The sequence below is a fragment of the Danio rerio genome, chromosome 16 (genome assembly GCF_052040795.2).
Source record: "Danio rerio strain M-AB ecotype USA chromosome 16, GRCz13ab, whole genome shotgun sequence".
NCBI lineage: Eukaryota > Metazoa > Chordata > Actinopteri > Cypriniformes > Danionidae > Danio > Danio rerio.
The window spans coordinates 27,560,402-27,585,415 of record NC_141036.1 but is presented as its reverse complement, the minus strand read 5'-3'; the positions used below and the strand labels follow the sequence as shown (position 1 = coordinate 27,585,415).

The 25,014-nt window shown below is 44.3% G+C and overlaps 1 protein-coding gene and 1 long non-coding RNA gene across 6 annotated transcripts in view; one reads left to right on the top strand and one right to left on the bottom strand.

Moving 5' to 3' along the window:
- The window catches only part of LOC147833348 (uncharacterized), a 72,124-nt gene extending 49,682 nt beyond the window's left edge, over window positions 1-22,442 (bottom strand). For 2 of the 3 annotated variants that reach the window (XR_015511412.1, XR_015511413.1), the window contains exon 1: window positions 5,312-5,448. This is a non-coding gene — a long non-coding RNA (uncharacterized LOC147833348). Of the gene's footprint in view, window positions 1-5,311; window positions 5,449-6,058; window positions 6,182-22,282 lie in introns of those variants that run through there. The other variant, XR_015511414.1, reaches the window with a different exon arrangement.
- On the top strand, window positions 13,920-17,776 carry LOC147840290 (uncharacterized). Of its 3 annotated transcripts, XM_087287022.1 has the most exons (6): window positions 13,920-15,784; window positions 15,871-16,341; window positions 16,737-16,906; window positions 16,993-17,247; window positions 17,328-17,570; window positions 17,650-17,776. In XM_087287022.1, the coding sequence occupies exons 1-6, from the start codon at window positions 15,124-15,126 to the stop codon at window positions 17,746-17,748; spliced, it is 1,899 nt and encodes a 632-aa protein (XP_087143148.1). In that variant the 5' UTR covers window positions 13,920-15,123; the 3' UTR covers window positions 17,749-17,776. The 3 variants fall into 3 exon arrangements, with proteins under 3 accessions (XP_087143148.1, XP_087143147.1, XP_087143146.1); XM_087287021.1 differs by having other exon boundaries at window positions 14,709-15,784; window positions 17,328-17,776; XM_087287020.1 differs by having other exon boundaries at window positions 14,709-15,784; window positions 16,993-17,570.
- Window positions 22,443-25,014: the final 2,572 nt, after the last annotated feature.

Genomic DNA, 25,014 nt, shown 5'->3' with positions numbered 1-25,014 from the left:
CATAATGTTTTAATGTTGAAGGAATATGTCTTCATATTTATTAGAAAGTCTAATTTTCTGTCAGCACCCTTTTTTTGTCAGATTAATCATTACAGCAAACATTTCTTATTATCATCAATGTTAAAAATGTCTCATTGTCAGATTTCTGCAATATTTACTGTATAATCATCTTTACGTCATTTTTGATTGGTTCAATGTATTCATGCTAAATAAATGTATTAATAAAATCGCCATCATTTAATTAGCCCTTCTTTACAGCAAATGAAGCATCTATAGCATCAAGATATAACAACGATGTACATAATTCATATGCAAACATAAGCAGAGGACAGCAGACTAAACACTGCACGTGGCCACATTTATATAACAAACACACACATTTAGCCTTTCCTCCATTTCACCAACCCCCAACACCTCAGTCGACATAGTAGGAGAAACGGGAAACAAAGAAAGAATAAGAGGATGCCTAACAATCTAATGTTGAAAAAGTGTATGTTCAGAAATGAAAATGAGCCCTAGCTAAAGGAAAAGAAGGTGCAAAAACGAGACGATGAAGGAGTTTGCTGAGGCAAGCAGCGACGCGGTGACCTACTAATGCAGAACTGAGGAATTCTCATTGCTGACCCGAATCACATTCCTCTGGACTGCAGATATTAACCCTCTCGTGGCCACTGTACACATACACTCACACAATACCACTGTCACCTGGCCATGCTAACACTGTCACCTTCAGTACACAACAGTGGCACTGTTTTTTCACCAGCTATTGGCAAGTCAGCACTCCAGGTAAAGTCACAGTATTACAGCAGTCAGGCAACTGTTAATTAGCCCCATACTGTCAGCACATTGCAGGTGCAGAATATCACCTAAAAAAACATCAACAGCGTTCCAGAGGAAACACTGCTGCCTTTCAATTAAAATGCATGCATATTTTGTTAAAGGGACAGCTGTCCAAAAATGGTAGTAACAGAATTTTCATCGCATTGCAAACCTGTATGATCTTCTGTGTACAGGAAATGTAGATATTTTAAACAACTATTTTCATTGTTTTGATTTTAAAGATTATCGAATTTGATTGAAATATTGCTTGCAAAAGCATTACTGTTGGAATTATTATTGTTCTGTTTAGTATTTTTTATCATTTAAATTAGCTTTTATAGTTTATTCCCATTATTTTCTACAACAAGCATTTCTTATTATTATCAGTTTTAAAACAGTTGCGATGCTTAAATCATTTCAGGAAGCTATAACGTCTTGATGGACACTGTGTGGCCAAACAAAGTAGAAAATTATAGGTATGAAATAGCATCAGTGCTATTTTATCATTATCTCCCTCATTCATTCATTCAATTATTCATTTCATTCATTCATCTTCTTTTTTAGCTTGTACCCTTTATTAATCACAGCGTAATGAACTGCCAACTTATTCAGCATTTGTTTCCTGCAGCGGATGCCCTTCCAGCCACAACCCAGCACTGGGATACAACATGCATTCTCGCATTCACACACACACATAAAACTATGGCCAATTTAACTTATTCAATTCACCTATAGCGAATGTCTTTGGACTGTGAGGAAAACCGGAATACCCAGAGGAAACCCACATGAACACGGGGAGAACATGCAAACTCCACACAGAAACACCAACTGACCAGGCCGCAGCTTGATCCAGCAACCTTCTTGCGCTACCCACTGCGCCACCGTGTCACCATTATTTCACTTGTAGTATTAATTATTTTATTATAATAGTTTTTATTTTCACAGCTTCTATTTAAATTGTAGCTTTAGAAATTGAATGAGATTTTGTCATTCTTTATTTCATAACATATAAATATAAGTTTATTTATTTTCAGTCATTTCAGTTGACTTTTTGTTTTCGTTGGATTCTAGTTTTCATTTTAGTAGTTTTTTTCCACCTAATATTCAACCTGTGTTCTATATCAGCTTTATTTCAATCACCAAAAAGGGGGAAAATGTTTTAGCTTTACATTCTGTAAAACAATACAAACACCAAATACCACAATGGTGAGACAATGAACAAAAATGTTGTTTATTTCTGTGTGAAAAAATCAATTAAAACTGAAATGCCGAACTAAGGAAATAAATATTTAAATGAATATATTGAATAGTTTGCAGTTATGATCAACATCTCAGGAATTGAATCAATTAGACACTCGATGAGAGCAGTTTCAATGAACACATTTTTTGATGAAACAAACCTTTTAAAGAAAATAAAAGTGTTTTCTTGCTGTGTTCTCTTTAATGCGCTGATCTTTAGACCTGAATCATTTTTCAGAAATGCACCAAAATTTTTTATGTTTTTTTTTTTTTTTATGCGCTGTACATTCGCCTGTCATTTTATAAAGCCATCAGCTCCCCAACAAATGCCTTAACTTTGGCTGTTTTGGATGGTAAAGTGAGCTGAAATTTCATGAAAGAGCTATTTAATAGCAGGCCAGAAAGGTTACCAGCTTTTTTCCCTCAATATACAATATCCACAACCCCTTAGGTCGATTAGAAGTGTTTATGGACACATTTGATACCTAAAAGCTGTTCCATTATATGTAGACAACTCACTTTAAACATACTAAACAAAAGTAAATGTCTTCAAACTTTATTTAGAGATACAGTATATAGGTTTTGAATTAATATGTGTTAGTTAGATCTGTCAAAGTTGATTTATTTTAATTTTAAAGTACAGTTGTACAGGAAAAACATTATTATTTTTTTTGGGGGGGGGGGGGGGTCACTGCTAAATAAATTTTGCACTTTCAATTCTACAGTGAGAAAGAGAGGAGGCAGCGTCGATGTCAAACCTATTGATTTCCAGAGCACTTCAGTGAGGGTGGGCTCAAGCAATCTGAGACACTTGAACATATGGAGAGTCAATGGCCCTTATACTGTTTTGTACTGGTGGTGCTATTCAGAGCTTGAGGCTCAAGGTGGAAGGTGGTTTACTTTTTATATACTGAAACTGATTTGATTCTTTATAAATGCACTTGTGAGTCAATGCAGTTTTTTGAAAGGCCAGATTTGAGGAAATAGTGCAAGGAATGGCATATGTGGCAGCATAATGCAATTTAAACAAAAAGCGTGTCAGTCTGTTCTGGTTTCATAACAACTCCACTTTTTGAATGCTTGATGTATATATAGATGTTGACAGCAAACATGCATTTAGGTAAATGGAACATCCAATCCTTTGGGGTTTGCTCAGCACAGAATAATCATGATAAAAATCACGATTCAGTTAAGGATTGTCAAATATAATTCGTTTTTATGTTCGGTTGGAATTTATTATCTAAAGGAAACTGCAAAGACCCTCAAAACCCATTTTGCCCCTTTCTGGTGTGTTACTAATCCCCTTTATGATGTCATATGCAGTTGAACTCAGAATTATTAGCCCCCCTTGAATTTCTTTTTCTTTTTTAAATATTTCCCAAAGTGTTTAACAGAGCAAGGAATTTTTTACAATATGTCTGATAATATTTTTTCTTCTAGAGAAAGTCTTATTTGTTTTATTTTGGCTAGAATAAAAGCAGTTTTTAATTTTTTAAAAAACATTTTAAGGTTAAAATTATTATCCCCTTTAAGCTATATTTTTGATAGTCTACAGAACAAATAATCGTTTTACAATAACTTGCCTGATTACCCTAACCTGCCTAGTTAACCTAATTAACCTCTTTAAGTCTTTAAATGTCACTTAAAGCTGTATAGACATGTCTTAAAAAATATCCAGTGAAATATAATTTACTGTCATCATGTCAAAGATAAAATAAATCAGTTATTAGAAATGAGTTATTAACTATTATGTTTAGAAATGTGTTGAAAAAATCTTCTCTCTGTTAAACAAATTGGGAAGAAAAAAAAACAGGGATGCTAATAATTCACTTTAACTGTAGCTTGGGTGTTAGACTGTGGTTGTCTGTTTGACTCAATTCCAGCTTGTTTCTAGTTATCTATGTTGAATGGATAGGATTTCAAATAGCATTCATACTTTAAATATTTTAGAGCTTTGGATATTTAAAACATTATTAATTATTATTATGATGAATAAAGAATGTATTTGTATTTTCCTTCAGAAAACTTTTCAACTATCAAAAGCTCAACATGTTCATGTTGTTTAAAAAAAGAAGGAAAGAAAACTAAAATAAGACATATCTTGATTTTCTGTGCATTTAAGTTCTAATTTAGTCTTGCCCTGGTTGAGAACCACTGCTTTATTTCATGCATGGATTTTTAGAATAACAGAATAAAAGCACATCACATACCACTTTAAAGCACATCAAAGCAACTTTAAAGTCACAGATAAAAATCTCATTTAGTCTTAAAGCTTTTAGGGAGTAACACGAATACAAATTTGCAACTAAACATATTATGAAAAAGTTAGAGGGGAAAAAAGCCGCTTTAAAAAATAGAATAGCAAAAAAGGGATGATTCAATGACCTAAAATCAGAGCATCAACACTCTTATAATAGAAGTAAACAATACTTTTTGATCGCCATTATGTCTTGAATGTCTGCAGGATAGCAATAACCATGAGGTTAAGGGCAGTAGAGCATAATCACTGTGGAGACAGGTATGCGACTTATAAAACCCTTAAAGACACAAATATATAAGCAGAGAGACAGGATGAGAAAGCAAGCCATAACCAAATCATAAGAGAGCAATCATCATTGAGAATGCAGACAGAATGAGAAACAAACAGTTGACTAACGTTAACATACTGGTTTGATAAACACAAGCGGGAAAGCTTTTTCGCAAGGGCGCAGGCGGATGAAGACAGACAGCGGGATGAGGGGTGATGGGAGGAGCGAGGTACGGAGAGGGGACACCCCAATAAAGGGACAACGTTGCATTTCAAAGCGATTCAAGTGAAACAAAAGTGCCACAAACTGAAGAGAAGCAGGACTGACTTTACATAAAGATCACACTCCGTACAAGCGCATCAGTGCAGAACTAATTTGACTGATGCAGACGGTGAGTATTAAACCTTTTATGAGATCATCTCCAGCGGGCCCCGTTTTAGTAATGAATTTTAGTCTATAGCGTTAACAATAACACGTCAAGCAGAACTAAAGCTGATGCAAGTCACACAAGAAATAAAACACAAACTGCTGTTGCAGAGACGGAAAGAATGTGATGGAGGAGGAAGGAAAAGTACTTAAACTCTCCAAACGGATGGTTACTTTTGCACAGTTCCAAGCTAACAAAACACTCAGGGAAGATACTGGAAGATTAAACAGAAGACGCAGAATTTAAAGAACGAAGGCTCAAAATGTCTGACACGAAAACAAAGTGAAAAGTCAAATACCAGCAAGCGTTGGATGAGAACGGTGGCTTCCTTTCTCCCCGAATTTGCCCACTTCCAGGTCAGCCATCCCTCGTTTCTCCTCTTACGGGCTCCTCTCCTACTTTACTCTTCTCCCTCTCGTATTTCATGTTTCTGCCAGTCCACCCTCCTCAGTCCTGCTCTCTTCTTTTACCCCTCCCTTCTTCTCTCTCTCTCTCTCTCTTTCCATCTCTCTCTCCCTTTTCATTATTCCTCCTCACAGACACCTCGCTCTTCCGCTTCCTTCCTTTCTTTACGGATAAGTCTAGAAAAAAAGAGAAGGGGGAGGGAAACCTGCACCGTAAAGAGAGCGAGACTCATGCGTTATAAGTAAAAAAAAAAAGGCCTCTCAATGAGAAACAGGCTATCCCAGTGTGTGAGAGCCGCATTGAGCTGGTTTCTCCACCCGTTGGGAGATTCAGAAGTACTGGATGCTTTTAAAGCGTTGTGCTAAAAGATGGATGATGAAGCAGTAGTAGAAAAGTGATGTTTAATAGTGTGTGCATGTGTAGGACAGGAATACAGGACAGAGTGAGAGAGAAGGGGGGGTGGGGGGCTTTCGGACAGAATATCTTAGTGGGAGGGAAAGAGGAGGAGAGAAGTGGCAGAGAGAAAGCAGAGGGGTGGATTTCTCTCCCTGTATTCTCTTGTTCACTTTTGCTCTCATTTGGAACGAGAGCGCTGTTAAGGTTACACCAGCATACAGATGACTCCCCTCGGCTTAGTTACCTCACTTTCTTTTCCCGCTCAGCTCTTCTTTTTGATCAGGAACATGTAATCTTGCACTTGAACTTGAAACTCTCTCTTTCTGGTCTGCAACCCCATCCTGGCCTCTCCCTGCCTGAGAAGCTCCTGCAGGAGAAAAGGCGCTGAAGTGAGGCTGGGAGATGAGAAAGGGAAAGTGAACATTGATATGCAGAGCAGCAGTGAAGTGCAGGACAGTTTGGGCTAAATACTGATAGATGACACTTTTAAAAGGTACAGTGCTCAGCATATATGAGTACAACCCTTACAAATCTGTCGTTTAGATTAATATTTTATAGTAATTTTTACAATAATATATTTGTACATATACATTAGATTAGTCAGTACTGAGGCCAAATCTGAAGCTAATCTGACAAAATAACTTACGATAACAGTACAAAAACTAGTGAACCCAATTTATATGTTAGGGAAAAAAAATAAACAAAATTTTTAAAAAAGATGAAAAATTAAGAAAAACTAAAAAATTTATAAAATTTAGTTGAAATTTTTTAGTTTGTCATTTTATTTCAAATATTTTGCATAAATTTAAATGTATTATCTTTTTATTTCTAAAGATGTTCAGTGTCTAAAAAAATATTTTAATAAAGATATTAGTTTAATAAATCTGTTTTGTTTAAATACACTAATATATACATGTTTGACCTATATTTACTGTATAATTAATAAAAATATACATTTGCAAAATAGTGTGTGCTTAATTATGCTGAGCACTGTAAATGCACAGCTGTAAAAAAAAGAATTCTATAGAAACCACTTGGAAATTCTTTTTTAAGAGTTATTTGTTTCAGTAAAATATTTTCATTAATTGGACAAAATAACAGAAAAGACTTCATTTTTCAGATATACTAATCCATGTTAAACAATTCATTTTAATGCTTTAGTTTAAAGGGAACGTTCGCCAAAACCTTTATGTGTTACAATCCATTGTTAAACACAAAAGACAAAAGACGAGATTTTGAAGAAAGCTGTAACCATTGACTTCCATAGTATTTTTTTTTTTACTATTCAAGTCAAGGGTTACAGATTTTCAGCTTTCCTTTGTTTTCAAATAAAGAAAGAAACTAAAAAACATTTGGAAGCACTTGAGGGTGAGTAAATTATGGATATATGAAATTTTTTGGATTGAACAACCAGTTTAAGAAGAGTTAAGAAAGCAATATCGGGCAGAAAAACCCTGAATTTTATTTCAATGAATTTGGAAAAAATATTATCAGAAATGTTACATTTACAACACAAGTAATATTAACCTTTTACTCAAACATATAGAATCAAACGGAAAATTTTTAATGGTCTCTTACATTTTTCTATACAGTAGCTTTATAGGATAAATTTAAGGACTCATTTTCCAGTCATCTCAATGTCAAAAAATGATTTATCTGTGTAAAGATTTTCACTAAGCATACATTCAGACAATATCTGACACCTATATAACATATGTAGGTTTTACACAAGCCACTGAACTTTGCAAATATTTTTTTTTCATTAGTTATATCAGGTCAGGGCAGGTTGTCAGTTTGTCAAATTGATAACATTTGATAAAAGTTTTAAAGTTATATGTTTCTAACAACAAACAAATCTGTCTGTGGGACATAAAAGTTATTTTGAAATATGTCTACAAAGTCAGTAACCAGCTGGTTACCTGCATTTTTCTGAATATCTTATTTTGAGCTGAACCATCTTTTAAAAGGCAGCAGGGTCCTCGACAAATTGCCCAACATACTGTGAGAACAACAACTTCCTTACACTTTGGAAAGTTTACAATAACTTTATGTTCAAATAGTTTTAGTTACAGAATCTGCATGCAAAGTTTAAAACATGAGCGCACCCTGAGAAAGACTGGACAAGTGGCAACCAGCCGTCATCACCACATGCTTTCTGTTATAGCCTACTTCTTAAAGGCTGATTTATACTTCTGCGTTAAACACCGGCGTATGCTACGGCGTTGACGCATAGGCCTTCGCCGTGGCTGTCGGCATCACTGACGTGCACCTCTCAAAAAATGTAACTACACATTGCAACAACGCGTAGCGCAAGCTCTGTGATTGGTCGGCTTGGTAGCGCTGACAAGTCTGGGCTGGACCGAGAGCCGCGCGAATGGCGCGAGCGATTGTTTACAAGTGTGGAGTCCCGTGAAGGAGGTCCGAATGGAGAGCTTTGTTTTGTGTTTACCTCATAGTTAAAGTTGTTGCACGTCTGCCGGTTCCTGCCTTAAAATGAGCGAGTTTGAGTCACTTGTACAACCAGGAAGTGTTCAGGAAAAGCAAAACAGAAGCGTAGAAACTCGACACAGAGGAACATTTAAATCTCACTGCCATCTAGCGTTTCGGAAGTGTTAATGCAGACCAACAGAGACAGCACGCAGAAGTATAAATGCACAGCTGTGCACGTTGCCTGCGCCGTGAGTTACGCCGGTCACTTGAAGCAGAAGTATAAACCAGGCTTAAGGCTGATTTATACTTCTGCGTCAAACCCCGGCGTATGCTACGGCACTGACGCATAAAGGCTGATTTATACTTCTGCCTCAAACGTCGGCGTATGCTATGGCGTTGACGCATAGCCCTTCGGCATGGCTGTCGGCGTCACTGACGTGCACCTCTCAAAAACTGTAACTACACATCGCAACAACGCGTAGCGCAAGGTCTGTGATTGGTCGGCTTGGTAGCGCTGACGAGTCTGGGCGGGACCGAGAGCCACGCGAGCGGCGCTAGCCCAATGGAATGATTGTTTACAAGTGTGGAGTCCTATGCAGGAGCTCCGGATGTAAAGTTTTGTTTTGTGTTTACCTCTTAGTTAAAGTTCTTGCACGTCTGCCGGTTTCTGCCTCAAAATGAGCGAGTTTGAGCCACTTGTATATCCAGGAAGTGTTCAGGAAAAGCAAAACAGCAGCGAAGAAACTTGACACAGAGGGACATTTACACCTCACTGCCAACTAGCGTTTTGGAGGTGTTAATGCAGACCAACAGAGACAGCGCGCAGAAGTATAAATGCACAGCTATGCGCGTTGCATGCGCCGTGTGTTACGCCGGTCACTTGATGCAGAAGTGTAAACCAGGCTTTATTCCTCACCTCAGTGTTTTGTGCAGAAAGGTTATTCAAGTGCATTCAAGGTGTGTATCAACATGGTTTATACGACTTGCACGAGAAAGTAAAAAAAAAATCATTTTGAAAACGAAATGCATTGATTTTATTTTTTTGCTGTTTGAAACAACTAACACTCATTTGGGGGATGGTGGGTCTCTAGCGGGGGGGGTCTTTGGAACGACCGCTGGCAAACGCTATGGATGAGCTCACCGGGGGCGTTGGTTGGACCAGGTGGAGAGCCCACCAAGCCATGCCCGGATAGAGACCACTCTCTCCGGCATGACCCGCGCCTGGAGGGGGGGGTAGCGCGTCCCTGGGTTTCGCTGACCTGCCGTCGAGTTTTCGATAACAGACTCAAATGAAGGACTTAGTGCAATTTTCGATTTCGCGGTTGAACGAACCAGGGGTCTAACGAGGGCCCCGTTGCCCCAAAACAAGCGTTCAAACCCGGGCAAACCAAGTGCGCACTGCTGCCCTGGTCCTTCCAAGGATCCAGGCCTCTTGGCCAGCAAAGCTAACCCAAAAACAAGCGTTCAAATCCGGGCAAACCAAATGCGCACTGCTGCCCTGGTCCTTCCAAGGATCCAGGCCTCTTGGCCAGCAAAGCTAACCCAAAAACAAGCGTTCAAATCCGGGCAAACCAAGTGCGCACTGCTGCCCTGGTCCTTCCAAGGATCCAGGCCTCTTGGCCAGCAAAGCTAACCCAAAAACAAGCGTTCAAATCCGGGCAAACCAAATGCGCACTGCTGCCCTGGTCCTTCCAAGGATCCAGGCCTCTTGGCCAGCAAAGCTAACCCAAAACAAGCGTTCAAATCCGGGCAAACCAAGTGGGCGCTGCTGCCCTGGTCCTTCCAAGGACCCAGGCCTCAATGGCCAGCAAAGCTACCCCAAAACAAGCGTTCAAATCCGGGCAAACCAAGTGGGCGCTGCTGCCCTGGTTCTACCAAGGACCCAGGCCTCAATGGCCAGCAAAGCTACCCCAAAACAAGCGTTCAAATCCGGGCAAACCAAGTGCGCGCTGCTGCCCTGGTCCTTCCAAGGATCCAGGCCTCTTGGCCAGCAAAGCTAACCCAAAAACAAGCGTTCAAACCCGGGCAAACCAAGTGGGCACTGCTGCCCTGGTCCTTCCAAGGACCCAGGCCTCAATGGCCAGCAAAGCTACCCCAAAACAAGCGTTCAAATCCGGGCAAACCAAGTGCGCACTGCTGCCCTGGTCCTTCCAAGGATCCAGGCCTCTTGGCCAGCAAAGCTAACCCAAAAACAAGCGTTCAAATCCGGGCAAACCAAATGCGCACTGCTGCCCTGGTCCTTCCAAGGATCCAGGCCTCTTGGCCAGCAAAGCTAACCCAAAAACAAGCGTTCAAATCCGGGCAAACCAAGTGGGCGCTGCTGCCCTGGTCCTACCAAGGACCCAGGCCTCAATGGCCAGCAAAGCTACCCCAAAACAAGCGTTCAAATCCGGGCAAACCAAGTGCGCACTGCTGCCCTGGTTCTACCAAGGACCCAGGCCTCAATGGCCAGCAAAGCTAACCCAAAAACAAGCGTTCAAATCCGGGCAAGGCCAGTGGTCTGAACACCATTAGAGTCAGGGTTCCATGGCAGGCCACCGCGCGCAAAGGCCTATGTGGGTCACCAACGGTAAGCGATGGGTCAGAAAGAGCCAGGGGGGGGGGGGGGGTCTTTGGTGATCAGTGCTTGCCCGGGATAAGTGAGGGTGTATTGGGCAGAGAGCGCGTGACATGAAGCCTCGGAGGCCAATGGTTCACCAGCGGCACCATTTACGCACCAGCTGAGACCTAAGTGCGCTCACCGGGGGCGTTCGTTGGACCAGGGGGAGAGCTCACCAAGCCATGCCCGGAAAGAGACCACTCTCTCCGGCATGACCCGCGCCTGGAGGGGGTGGTAGCGCGTCCCTGGGTTTCGCTGACCTGCCGTCGAGGTTTCGATAACAGACTCAAAAGAAGGACTTAGTGCAATTTTCGATTTCGCGGTTGAACGAACCAGGGGTCTGACGAGGGCCCCGTTGCCCCAAAACAAGCGTTCAAACCCGGGCAAACCAAGTGGGCACTGCTGCCCTGGTCCTTCCAAGGATCCAGGCCTCTTGGCCAGCAAAGCTAACCCAAAAACAAGCGTTCAAATCCGGGCAAACCAAATGCGCACTGCTGCCCTGGTCCTTCCAAGGATCCAGGCCTCTTGGCCAGCAAAGCTAACCCCAAAAACAAGCGTTCAAATCCGGGCAAACCAAATGCGCACTGCTGCCCTGGTCCTTCCAAGGATCCAGGCCTCTTGGCCAGCAAAGCTAACCCCAAAAACAAGCGTTCAAATCCGGGCAAACCAAATGCGCACTGCTGCCCTGGTCCTTCCAAGGATCCAGGCCTCTTGGCCAGCAAAGCTAACCCAAAAACAAGCGTTCAAATCCGGGCAAACCAAATGCGCACTGCTGCCCTGGTCCTTCCAAGGATCCAGGCCTCTTGGCCAGCAAAGCTAACCCCAAAAACAAGCGTTCAAATCCGGGCAAACCAAATGCGCACTGCTGCCCTGGTCCTTCCAAGGATCCAGGCCTCTTGGCCAGCAAAGCTAACCCCAAAAACAAGCGTTCAAATCCGGGCAAACCAAATGCGCACTGCTGCCCTGGTCCTTCCAAGGATCCAGGCCTCTTGGCCAGCAAAGCTAACCCCAAAAACAAGCGTTCAAATCCGGGCAAACCAAATGCGCACTGCTGCCCTGGTCCTTCCAAGGATCCAGGCCTCTTGGCCAGCAAAGCTAACCCAAAAACAAGCGTTCAAATCCGGGCAAACCAAATGCGCACTGCTGCCCTGGTCCTTCCAAGGATCCAGGCCTCTTGGCCAGCAAAACTAACCCCAAAAACAAGCGTTCAAATCCGGGCAAACCAAATGCGCACTGCTGCCCTGGTCCTTCCAAGGATCCAGGCCTCTTGGCCAGCAAAGCTAACCCAAAAACAAGCGTTCAAATCCGGGCAAGGCCAGTGGTCTGAACACCATGGGAGTTAGGGGGTCCACGGGAGTCAAGGGTCCATTTCTGAGCTGCTAACCCGTCTCCCAGCGTCCGTCACCCCGCAGCAAACATAAGACCCCATCGCAGACGGAGGATAGAACGACGTGCGGCTGGTGCCCCATACAGGAGCCCAGGGCCGGTGGTGACCCATTCACAAACCCAAAGACCGATTGGGTCACCAGCGGTACGTCTTGGCCAGTTGGGTCACCAGCAGCACGTCTGTCTGATCCATGCGGTTTGGAGGAGTTGGTGTCCCCGGGCTTAATAGTGGGGTGCCCGGGCACGGCTGGTGATTAGGTGCAAATCTAGGGGGTCCTTTGGAACCAGCGCTTGCCGCCGGAGAGTGCGTGTACCTCGGGCAGAGCGTGCAGGGCACGGCCCCCCCCCCAACGCTGGATCTCAGAGGCCCCAGGGGCTGGGCTCGCTCCCCAAGAAGGGTGCGTGTGCCCCGGGCAGAGCGCGCGGGGCACAGGCCTCCCCAACGCTGGATCTCAGAGGCCCCAGGGGTTGGGCTCGCTCCCCAAGAAGGGTGTGTGTGCCCCGGGCAGAGCGCGCGGGGCACAGGCCTCCCCAACGCTGGATCTCAGAGGCCCCAGGGGCTGGGCTCGCTCCCCAAGAAGGGTGTGTGTGCCCCGGGCAGAGCGCGCGGGGCACAGGCCTCCCCAACGCTGGATCTCAGAGGCCCCAGGGGCTGGGCTCGCTCCCCAAGAAGGGTGCGTGTGCCCCGGGCAGAGCGCGCGGGGCACAGGCCTCCCCAACGCTGGATCTCAGAGGCCCCAGGGGCTGGGCTCGCTCCCCAAGAAGGGTGCGTGTGCCCCGGGCAGAGCGCGCGGGGCACAGGCCTCCCCAACGCTGGATCTCAGAGGCCCCAGGGGCTGGGCTCGCTCCCCAAGAAGGGTGCGTGTGCCCCGGGCAGAGCGCGCGGGGCACAGGCCTCCCCAACGCTGGATCTCAGAGGCCCCAGGGGCTGGGCTCGCTCCCCAAGAAGGGTGTGTGTGCCCCGGGCAGAGCGCGCGGGGCACAGGCCTCCCCAACGCTGGATCTCAGAGGCCCCAGGGGTTGGGCTCGCTCCCCAAGAAGGGTGCGTGTGCCCCGGGCAGAGCGCGCGGGGCACAGGCCTCCCCAACGCTGGATCTCAGAGGCCCCAGGGGCTGGGCTCGCTCCCCAAGAAGGGTGCGTGTGCCCCGGGCAGAGCGCGCGGGGCACAGGCCTCCCCAACGCTGGATCTCAGAGGCCCCAGGGGCTGGGCTCGCTCCCCAAGAAGGGTGCGTGTGCCCCGGGCAGAGCGCGCGGGGCACAGGCCTCCCCAACGCTGGATCTCAGAGGCCCCAGGGGCTGGGCTCGCTCCCCAAGAAGGGTGCGTGTGCCCCGGGCAGAGCGCGCGGGGCACAGGCCTCCCCAACGCTGGATCTCAGAGGCCCCCATTAATGGTTCACCAGCAGCTCCATCGATGGTTCACCAGCGGCACATCTTTACGCATCTAGCGCCAAAGGTCCAACAGGAATACGTTATGCCTGGCGCTCACCGGGGCGTTGGTTAGACCCAGGCCCGAGCCCACCAAACCATGCCCGACGAAAGACCACCCTTCCCGGCCTACTTGTCGGGACGTCCCGCGCCTGGAGGTTTTTGCCCGACACCCACAATCTCTGACCTGCCATCAGGGTTTCGGGGAAGGCGTAAAAATATGGACTTAGTCCCTGACAGTCCAGTCGCCAGACCCCACGGTGACTGATCGATAGGAGCTAGTGTGGCGCCCCAGGGGCTAGGCCCCCACCCAGGCCCCCCAAAGCACCAATGGGGTCGGCCTCTATGGGTGTGGCAGATCCTCCCCGTCCTGGGCGCTGTATCAGGGAGGCGTGGGGGTGTCCCTCCGCACACAGCGCCCCCCCTTCCCGCCCCGATCTGTGGGTAAAGGACCCAGATGGCCCGTCTGGCTAAATGACCCAGAGCTTGTCTGCTGCTCAGCCTGCCCGCCAGCCCGCCCCCCTGGACTCCGTTTCCCCCGCGCCGATACTCGGCCCGTGCCCCCGCCCCCCACGCCCTGCGAGGGCTGGGGGATGTTCGGTGGGTTCGGTCGAGTCACCCGGCGTGGTGAATCGAGGCCCCAGGGGCAGCGTAGGGAACGAGCTGGTGTGGGCTTCGATTCTACCCCCGCCCGAGTGTGTGCGTCTGCATCCCGTCCGTCCGCCCGCAACGCCGCCCACCCCCTGGGTTTATCCTTGCTGGCTCCCGGCTGACCCCCACCCCGCCTACCCTGCTCCCGGGGGAGTGAGGGTGGTTGGTTGGGAGGGGAAGCTAGTGGACTCCGGCGAGGTGAAACGTGCCAGGGTCAGTGGTGCCGGGGTTACGGGCTGTCTGGACCCCCCTTTCGATGGTTGGTGCGTATTCCATGTTGGTTGTAGCAGGTCACAAAAGCTGGCGCGTGTGGAGCTGTCCCCCCCCAATGGGGCTCAAACAATCCCCGTTTTGGGGTGGAAAAAGTGAACGTGAATGGCTGTGGAAAAGCTCCCGCTGGCCAGAACAGCAAAATGAAGGGGGGATAGGGAGTGAGGTGGGACACCCCTTCCCCAACTCGAGTCGTGACAAGAGAGAGAGGTGTCGAACCGCTGACCGGGGCAACGATGAAGGGGCGGTGGGGTGCATTGTTTAACGGGACACCCCCTCTGGTTCCTTTGAAAAGGGGGGAAGGGAGTGAGGTGGACACCCCTCTCCCCCCTGCTTGAGAAGTCGTAACAAAAGAAAGCTTGAACCGAATGGATCTCCGTAGGGCATCGGTTTACACCTCCTGGTGCGGGGGGGGTGTCCTTCCCCTTTAAGAAATACGGGTCCACCAACGTCATGACGCGGAAGTGGACGCCGCCTCCGGCCGCTTATTAACCGCCGCACGTGGCGTGCGGGCCCCTTTCCCCCTCTGCATTGGCTCTAGCACGGTCATGGCTGAATGTGCCCTATGCTTCAACGTCTACAGCCGGCTTGCGCCTCACCTGACGGCCGTTCACAAGGTGGCTAACTCGGACGAGAAGCGGCTGCTGCTCGCGCTGGCCGCCGGCCGCGTGGACACGCGGAAGACACCGTGCCCGGTCCCGGGCTGTCGCCGGACGCCAGCCCGCCTAGACAGGCACTTGAGGCAGCACGCGGAGCTCTCGACCTCGGGAAGGAAAGAGGCTATGGGGAGGGCGAAACGCCGGAAAGTAGCTCGGGAGTTGCAGTGGCTGCGGTCCACCCAGCCTGCAATCCCTGTCGTGTCCCAGCTAGCATCGTCCTCCGAGGGGGAGCGGGACTCGGAGGACCCAGAGGCCGGCCGCCCGTGCGCCGACCGCGGCTGCAGGCGCGCCACCGAGCGCATACAGGCTCAGCTCACGGACCTGGGGAAACAGGTTACCAAGATGCGGTCCACCCTGCTCCAGATCACACGCCTCTACCGGGAGCTGAGGAAGGGAGAAGGGGGGAGAAGGAGGAGGAAAAGGGCGAGGAGAACCAGGTCGCCTCCTGCACCACCGGCTCCCGGGCGAGGCGCGGCCGGAGGTCCGACGCCCCCCGAGCCTCCGGAGGCTTTGGAACCCTACCCGTTCCCGGACCACGTCCCCGCGCTGAGTTGAGTATATTTCAGGCACGTCACTGTCGCTCTGCTGGGTGTGTGGCTTCGGGGAAGTTGACTCTTGGTTGTGCTCGTTCCACAGACCTTCTCTTGGGGGAGTTCGAAGGGTACCAACTGGGCAGCGAGCCCACCCCCCGCCTGCGAAACAACGTCACTTCGAAGCTGGGGAGAATCAAAGCCTTCCTTGGTTACATGGCCAGGGGCACCGCGGAGCCAGGGGACTTCCTCTTCCTCAACCAACCAGCCCGAATCCGAGCGTGGGCCGCCCGGCTAGGTCAGACGCGCATGGCCGAGCCCACCAGGCAGCACTACCTGAAGAACGTGGCTCAGTTCCTAGACTACCTCTCGGAGACGCCGCCGGCCGCCTGTCAGCTCTCCAGCACGGCTCTGGTTCTGATTCGAAGGGAGGTCAGAGCCCTCATCCGCGGCATACGCCGGCGTGTCGTCGTGCACGAGGTAAGGACCAAGCAGGCGAAGGAAAGCCGACTGATCCCCAAGGCCAGCCTGGTGCGCTGTCACCGGACCGCTGGGAGGAAAATTCCCGCCCTGCTAGGTAAGCAAGCCCTTCCGCCGTTCCAGCGATTCCCCCTGTTCGTTCTTCCGGGGCACCAACAGCCCTTGGTTCATCCAGCCACGTCTGTCTGCCCCTCTCCCCCGCGAATGGGACTCATTCGGGGGGGAAGGGGGGCAGACCGACGTGGCTGGATGAACCAACAGCTGCTGGTGGCCCGGAGAGGAATTGTGCGTTTCTTCTTCAGGGGCACCAGCAGTCCATGAACTGCTGGTGCCCCTGAAGAAGAAACGCACAATTCCTCTCCGGGCCACCAGCAGCTGTTGTTTGAGCTGCTGGCGCCCCGGAGAACAAGTCACCAGCAGCCAAGAGCTGTTGGTGACCCAGAAAGGAAATAGAACCGTCGGTGGTCTAATCTGTCTAATGTCCTTCACCAGATAGCCTCGAATCCAACCCAAGCACTAGGCAACAGTGGCGCTTCTATGGCTTTCTGACTGGCTACCTAACCTCCATCTCTGGGCACCGCTGTGGAGTCTTCCAGAATCTCACAATCCAGGAGGTTGAAGAGGCCTCCAGAAGCCCCGACGAGTCTGCTTATGTCATTAACGTGAGTATGGCGCAAGTAAGGTGGGGGTCACCAGTAGCATGCTCTCTCACTCACTCACTCACTCACTGCTTGTTCTCTGATGTCAGATTACCACTCACAAAACAAACAGAGCCTTTGGGGCGGCTCAGCTGTCCCTAAACAGGGAGGAATACAGCTGGTTCCGCAGGTTTTTGGCGCTGCGGGCTGGTCTCCCCGGAGGGAGCCAGGCTACCTATTTCTTTTTCACTTCCAGAGCCAGTCCTTGTCGGACCCTGAACAAGTACTTTCAGTCTGCTTGGCTCAGTATGGGCCTTCCAGGCAAACCCACCTTTACTGACGTACGCACTGCGATCGCGACTCATGTGAGTAGGCATTGTGACGCCCCTGTAACTACCAGCGGCGGCTTCTATCCTAATCAAGCTTCTGTCTCTCTCCGACGCAGGCAAAGAATGCACACTCTTCAGAGGATCGCCGCAAGGTGGCGCAATTCATGTGCCATGACACTTCAACCTCAGATAAGTTCTACGCACTTCACCTCGGACCTCTCCAAGCACGCGAGCGCCGCAGACTCTTTGAAAGGGCCCTGGTGGAGGAGGAGGAGGAGGAGGAGGATGGGGAGGCAGCGGGCACTGAAAGCCCCCCGCGGAAAGGGCGCAAGAGGACAGAGACTTCCGTCTCTCCCCTGGTAAAAATCACATTCTCTTTGGCGTGGACAGCAGAACGTATGGCATTGGCTAACTTCCCTTTATGTGTCTCTTTTCCAGGAGGGAACCAGCAGGAGGACGCTGCCATGGCGCCCTGCCAAAGGGAAAAGCCAGGGCGCTCGCCCGCTCGAACAAACAGAAGACTCTGAATCGTCCTGAATAAATATTGTACAACTTAACGGTCAAATGGTGTTCAGTGTCTTCATTATTCCTTTTATTTATTATCTGTGTGGTAAAAGTAAATTCAGTGGGGACAAAAATGAGCCCTGTCTTCTTAGTTCAACGCTGTATGCCTGCTGCGTCCAGGTCCTGCCTTGGCTACGTTCCGATTGGGACAGATTAGCCCTAACTTGTGTGTTAAAAGTGTCACGTGGGATGCCCTCGTCCAGGTTCTGCCTTGGCTACGTTCCAATTGGGACAAACTATCCCTGCCTTGAGTGTTAAAAGTGACTCGCGGGACGCCCCCGTCCAGGTTCAGCCTTGGTTGATAGCTCATAGGGAGAATGAATCCCTTTTCCAGCACAAGGGGGTGATGGGCTGGACAAATCTGTCCAGGTCTGCAAATGCTTTGAACGCCCAGAAGGCCTTGAGTCCAATTCTGTATATTAGCAAGCTTCTCCCGGGACAGCTCGGTCCTTAGAGATGCATGAATAGGTCAGGACAGGGCAGCTGTGGAGTGGAGGTTAACTTTATGGAGTCATTATTTTCCGACACTGAGGCAAAGTTGGAAGTTTCGCGGGGTTGTTAAAATTACTTATTTGACACAGTGCTTGAAAAACTTGTGATTGTGGCTAATATTTAAATGAGATATGACACAACTTTACAGAGAGCTAACCTCAAACAGTAGGCAAACAGTCGGATATGTACTTATGTACTTACCAATGTAAAAAGCTGGTCACAAATAAGTCGCATTACAGCAGATTTTTTTGCGAAATCCGTCGTAAACCAATCAACTTCCGAGGTGACAGAGATGAAATTGAGCTTTCCTTCCTAACGAAATTACCAAGTTACATTACCTGAATTTTCTTACCCTTTTTAATGTATAAACGTCAGAAAAGCTACACCTGTCAGACAACGTGACACCAAAATTATTGCTTTAACTCAATTAATAATTGCACTATCTGTAGACTAGCCTGTTCTTCAGGTTTCAATCTTTATTACATTGACAAATTCCAAAACGCCAGCATAACATAATCAAATCTGAATTTCAATAAAACCTAAAGTAAGCACGAAATTATTAACCAGATCTCAAACTGCCGTCTATAAAAACAACATTAGTATCAGTATTTACAGTTCTTTCTCATGAAAAGCATGTTGGAAAATTGTTGGGGATTTAGGTTACCAGCATCTAAGGACAACTTTGACATCTAAAAATGAAGTGAAATAACATTGATATTTTCTTGTTTTAGTATGGGTTGAAAAGTGACCAAAATCCAACATCAAGCCAACATCTTAAACCAACGTCATTTTTTACCTCAAATACTGACGTTTATTTGTCAGGTATGGCAACCAAATCCAACATCTGATAGACATCATAGTGGAAACGTCCACACAACAAGCTGTAACATTGTTGGACATTGATATTTCGTTGTTTTTAGGTTACGTTGAAAAGTAACCAAATTGCAATATCTGTCCAACATTAGACATTGACGTTGGCTTCTGGAGTCAACCCGATTTTCATTTCCAAACAAAATGCAAAGTTCTACGACGTTGGGGTACAACATCAATCTGATGTCATGGTGATGTCCTGTGTCTCCTGGGTTAATTCTATTGGTTCAGACAAAATAAATTATATTGTCATGATGGTCAACGTTCACATTATAATTTTTAATTATAAAAATAAAAAAGGCTTTCAATGTGTGTATATTCAATGGCGGAATTTAAACAACACAATGCTTAATGTATGGGCAAACATTTATTTGGATTTTTACCCGAGTTTGATTGGAAGTCCATCAGAAATGAGAGTCTCAGTGTGGTGTGCAGCAAGGTTTGAATGGCAGCATGCAACATTTTTTAAACTTAACTCTAACCACACAAACTGGTAATTTTAATCAAGCCAAACCAAACATGCACTTAAATAACATTTTACAAATAGAAGTAGATTGTACTGAAATGAACATGCAACTGTTTGCCATAAATATTTTTATCAGGATAAAAAATAACTTTCAGGGCAATTTGCTTTTTTCTATATATAGTAAAATGGATGGCTGTCATGTCAGTTGGATGAATGAAGCTGTTTGTTTTGTAAGTGGTCATCGTTCAATTATGTTGGTCCTCTAAAAAAACTTTGGGGCAAATTGCTGCAATTAACTGATTTCTCTGTTCAATAACTTGTTTATCAATCAATTACATCCTTTAAACTTTCTTTACCTGTTATTTTTCCAACTAGTAACTTTACCCCAAAAGCAAATTTGCTAAATAATTGAGTTTATTACAGCACTGATACAAATACACAAAGTAAAGACAGAGAGAGCTTCAGATTGTGCCACTGACTTTGAGCAAGCCTTCAAAAGTAATCAAAATCAGCTCTTTGATTGCCCTCACCTGGAGTAACAAGGACAGATCACACCACACATTACCTCCACACTACCAACAAAGGTGGATCTTTGAGCACACTGCAAACATAAACAACTATCGATCTGCTTCAGAATTGGTGAGAGCTGAGGTGGGATGGACGTGGAAAGAAGACAAGGCAGATAACAGAGGTCAAAGAGAAGTGTGCTGCAATCTCTTTCACCTTCATTATAAAACCAAACTGGCCCTTCATACATAACGTCATTACCAGAGTGGGAGAACAATCCCATTAGGAACACTTCACTTCTAATGCAGACAAACTGTTCTTTTGCCCAAGGACAATCATTACCTGGGGGTGCGAGGGGGTGCAGAGGGACTGTGTGTGTGTGTGTCTGTCTGTGTGTGTAGAGGTAACTGTGCATGAGAGGATGGTATGCTTATACTGGTGCTGATCTTGAAAGGCCATCGCTATCGATTGCATTAAGCTTGCTGGGAGCCTGGGAAATCGATACATTTTTAAAGGCGAAGCAACTAGCAGATAGCATTTTGTGTTTGAAGGCTTCAGTGACATGAAATGGACGTTAAAGTGGTTATTTACAGTGCTCAGCATATATAAGTACACCCCTCACAAATCTATCTTTTAAATTCATACTTTAGTAGGAAGCTACAATATTATATTTGTGCATATACACTAGGTTAGTCTGTACTGAAGCCAAATCTGGAGCTTATCTAACAAAATAACTTACAATAAGTCCAAAAACTAGTAAATCCTAATTTATATGTTATAGAAAACTATTAAATACAAATTTTAAAAAGAGCAAAAATCAAGAGAAGCAAAAATTTAAAAAATTTGTTAAAATTTTGTATGTTTTTTTTTTTTTTTGCAATATTTTGCTTGAATTTAATTGTACTATCTTTCTATTTCTAAATATGTTTGGTGACTAAAATACTATTTAAATAAATATATCTGTTTAATAAATCTGTTTAGTTTAAATGCAAAAAATCCATTGCCTATACTCACTGAGAAATAGATACAAGTATTCATTTTCTAAATAGAGGTTAAAAAAAGGCATAAAAAAATCGAATAAATGAAAAAAAAATTTAAATACTGAAAACCCAGCCCAATATATATATAAAAAGTAGAGTTTCTTTGAATGATATGTAAAAAGTGTACTATAATCAAAATTTGAAAATGAGTTTCAAATAAAAACATTGATATTTTATTGCCTAAAATGATTATAAACATGCCACTCTTTTTCAACTTTGTGCAAAAAAAGCATATAAACATTTGGTTTTAACTTTAGATGATTAGTAGTTCACAGAATAAAACTGCTATTTCAGAAATATTACTAACACATTTAAAATAACCTTTTTTTAAAACTGTAGATATTTTTAATAAAAGAAACAACAACTAAATGCTAAAACAAAAGCTACTAATTTTTATTAAATTGAAAATGAAAAACAGAAAATATTCAAATAAAAACTATTAATATATACAGCATGTATTCATTATAAAAAACATATATTTCTGTGTATTGTAGGCATGGGACTATAACCGTTTTCAAGGTATATTGCGGTTTGGAAAAGACAAGGTTTTTAAACTGCCAAAACAGATTTATTTATTTAAGTTTTGTTTATTTATTTATTTTTTTTATTTTTTATTTTTTTAGAACAACAGTTTCTTCAGCAGAAAAGATATCTAAAGATGTCATTTTAAATTGTAAAAAAATCTGTGTTTTCGAACTAAATCACCAAACCAACCAAACCACAAGACAGCAAAAGTCAATTATTATTATTATTATTATTATTATTATTATTTAGCCTGACATGTTTAATGTTTAAAAATATTTTAAAGGTTTCTCAAAATGAAATAAACGTGTTCAATATTGGAAAAAAAAAATTTTTTACCCAGACATTTAAAAAGTATATATTTTAGAGCATTAATCACAATACCGTTAAACTGTGATATTTTTATCCAAGGTTATCATACAGTCAGAACCTTATACCAGCCCATGCCGAGTGTATTGCTTCAAACTTGCACCAAGAACAGCATACAAACCCTAATCCATACATAGCTTCCTCATCATTTATCATTTCCCATGGCCTTCAAACACTTGTGATTTTTAATATGAGGTAATATTCTGCCAAAGTAGCAATAAGTGAAAGAAATAAAGCTCACCTATCTTATTGGTGTGGATAAGAAGCCAGGGACTTGTGGGAAGGTGGAAAACCTGGGGAAATAAAGAAAAATTAAAAAGTATTTTCAGAAATTAAAGGTAAAATCATGTGCAGTTTCTCAGGTAGCACATTGCCAAACTGGCACAAATTCTGACCGAACTAAATTATTTCCTAAAATGGCAAAAATTACACCCAACACTCCCTGAATTTGTTATTGGGTGGTCAATCTGCTAGCCCTGCCCTTAAATGCATGTGATTGGTTGAGCTGCTGTTGCTGGGCTGGTTAGGATGCACAATCAAGCATAATGTTTCAATTTTGGGGGGAAATCAACCTACGAATGGCCAAAATGTTACATTCGAGAACTCTCTCTCTCTATTGGGAAGGAAAAAAATTCAAATGATTAGAAAACACACTTTCCTTCATTAGAATTCGAATAACACCAACCTCTCAAGGGCCGATCAAGGTGCCAGGTCAAAAGAATGCCTCACACTTTTAAATCAAGTGGGACGCCAAAAACACCCATGGCTCTTTGAGCAAATTAATTGCTTGTTCAAAGGCACGCAGGAAAAATCCAATCAGTCTACCAGCTGAGGACTGGAATTACCCACTGACAAGGAATCTGAAGCCAAGGATCTATAGTCAGTCGGAAAAGACAATGAAGGAGTAGAAAATAAGGAGAAATCCAAGTTTTTCCTTTCTGTTCTTGAATTCCTGTTACAGCATGTAGGCAGATTTATTATTCCCTCTGCTGCACTCTCAGTACAAATCTTATTGAAAATTGTCAATGGCCATCTGATTTTCTTTTTTAAAATTTTTGTACTCCTCCCTTTCTTTGAGGCACATGCTGTAAGATCTGACTGTGCCTGAAGAGGAATGATATAAAGATGATTGAACTTTTATCTCACGCTGCTTTCTAAACTCTTCTCTAGAATTGATACCATCATGGCGTTTGCCATTTTCAATACAAGTAAGCTGATCTATAAGCAGGTTGATGAACACGCTCTTACATCAGATCCTCACCCGAGAGCACCAGAATTGAGAGGAAAAGGAAAGAAAAGGAATCAATTCTGCCATCTGCTGCAGATCCGGAGAAGTTCATCCTCTATTGATCTATACTGATATACTGGAATGCCACTGAATGAACGAAGTGTGTTGGGGAGAAAGTTACAATTAATGGCATTGTGTAATTTAGGTAGAAAATAAATTTACATGTAATCTGTTACAGATATTGAGAAAAAGGTTTAATTAAATTGCATTTACTTATTGAGTATCTGAATGATGTTCTGTGAAAAGCTAGGGTGTTTTAAGTAATATAAATTACACTGTAAAACCCAAAAAGTTAAGGTAACTCAAACCATTTGAGGAAACCGATTGCAACAAACCATTTTGCAAAAAGCATTCCTAATGAATACTGTGAACTTATTCCATTTGAGTAAATGAAGCAATCTGAGCACAGTAAACCCCAATAAATGAAAACAAATAAATAACTCAAACAAAGTGAGTACTGTAAAACTCAATAAGTTAAGACAACTCAAACCGTTTGAGAAAACCGATAACAACAAACCATTTGAGTTAATAAAAAACTAATCTATATCAGTACTGTGAACTTACTCCATTTAGTTGAAGTAATAAGGTATTTAATTAACTTATTACCTCCAACACTGAGTTCAAAACTCTTTTCAAATGAGTAGAATTAACTTTTAGCAAATTTTGAGTTAACTACACTCATTTCATTTGATAAAGTTGACTGTTGGGTTTTACAGTGTAGTTGTTTTGATAGCTTATGATGTTTTTAATTAACATATTAACTGTTAAATTCCCCTCCCCATGTGTTGTTAGTTGCCAGTGTTTCATTATTTGATTTCAAAAACAGTATTATGGCTATTATTATAATTTCTAATCTGCATTTAACCTTAGAACGGTATAAAAATACAGAAATGCCACTGGCACTGATGCCATTGGTTTTGTGGGGGTTGTGCCACAAGTTACGCAAGTTAATTACGTAGCTTGTAATCTGTTACATTAGAGTTCTGAAGTAAACTTCCCAACACTATGTGAATAAATAAATAAAAATTCCTCATGAATGTATAATTACTTTACTATGTTTATCTTTAATTAAATAACGAATCAATGAATTCATCATTCATTAATTTATATGTGTGTTATTTCTTGATATGTATATTTTTTTATATTTTGTCAGCTTTGGCATTTTATATTCAAAGGCATACCAGTTAAAATGGTTCAGTATAATTGGAGAAACTCCCCTTTACTTAATAAACAGTATAACTTAATCAGCATTTTTATTATGGCTTCTTAATATATTTATTTGCTTATCTATTATTGTCATAATGTACTTTTTAATATTGCTGTAGTATGCTATACTTTTGTTTTGAGAATATATCCATGGGACATACTTTACCATTTCAATTCCTCTTACAGATGAGGAAAAACATGAAAGATTTAACCAGATGAGGCAACAAACACGAGAAGTTTCACACGTTGTTTAGAATTTCTCGACGTCACCAGAAGGAATGTTCATAGTAGCAAAATGTCTTGAAAATTGTATCATTCGCTTACTTCCTACTACTCTCATTGACCATGTTTGGGCTTTGAGTGAGTCACCGTCAAAACAGACACGACTGCTAGTAGTAGAAAGGGTGTAAAGCTTGTACTGTATGGACAAGGAAGTGAGTCATATGCTAATCACTGACGGTAAAATGACGTGTTTGCTG

Bases quoted from the DNA above. Each gene is read 5' to 3' on its own strand.
- LOC147840290 (XM_087287020.1), top strand. From the start codon at position 15,124: ATGGCTGAATGTGCCCTATGCTTCAACGTCTACAGCCGGCTTGCGCCT. The intron at 16,907-16,992 runs GTGAGTATGGCG...CTCTGATGTCAG, and splicing joins AGTCTGCTTATGTCATTAAC to ATTACCACTCACAAAACAAA. The intron at 17,571-17,649 runs GTAAAAATCACA...TCTCTTTTCCAG, and splicing joins AGACTTCCGTCTCTCCCCTG to GAGGGAACCAGCAGGAGGAC.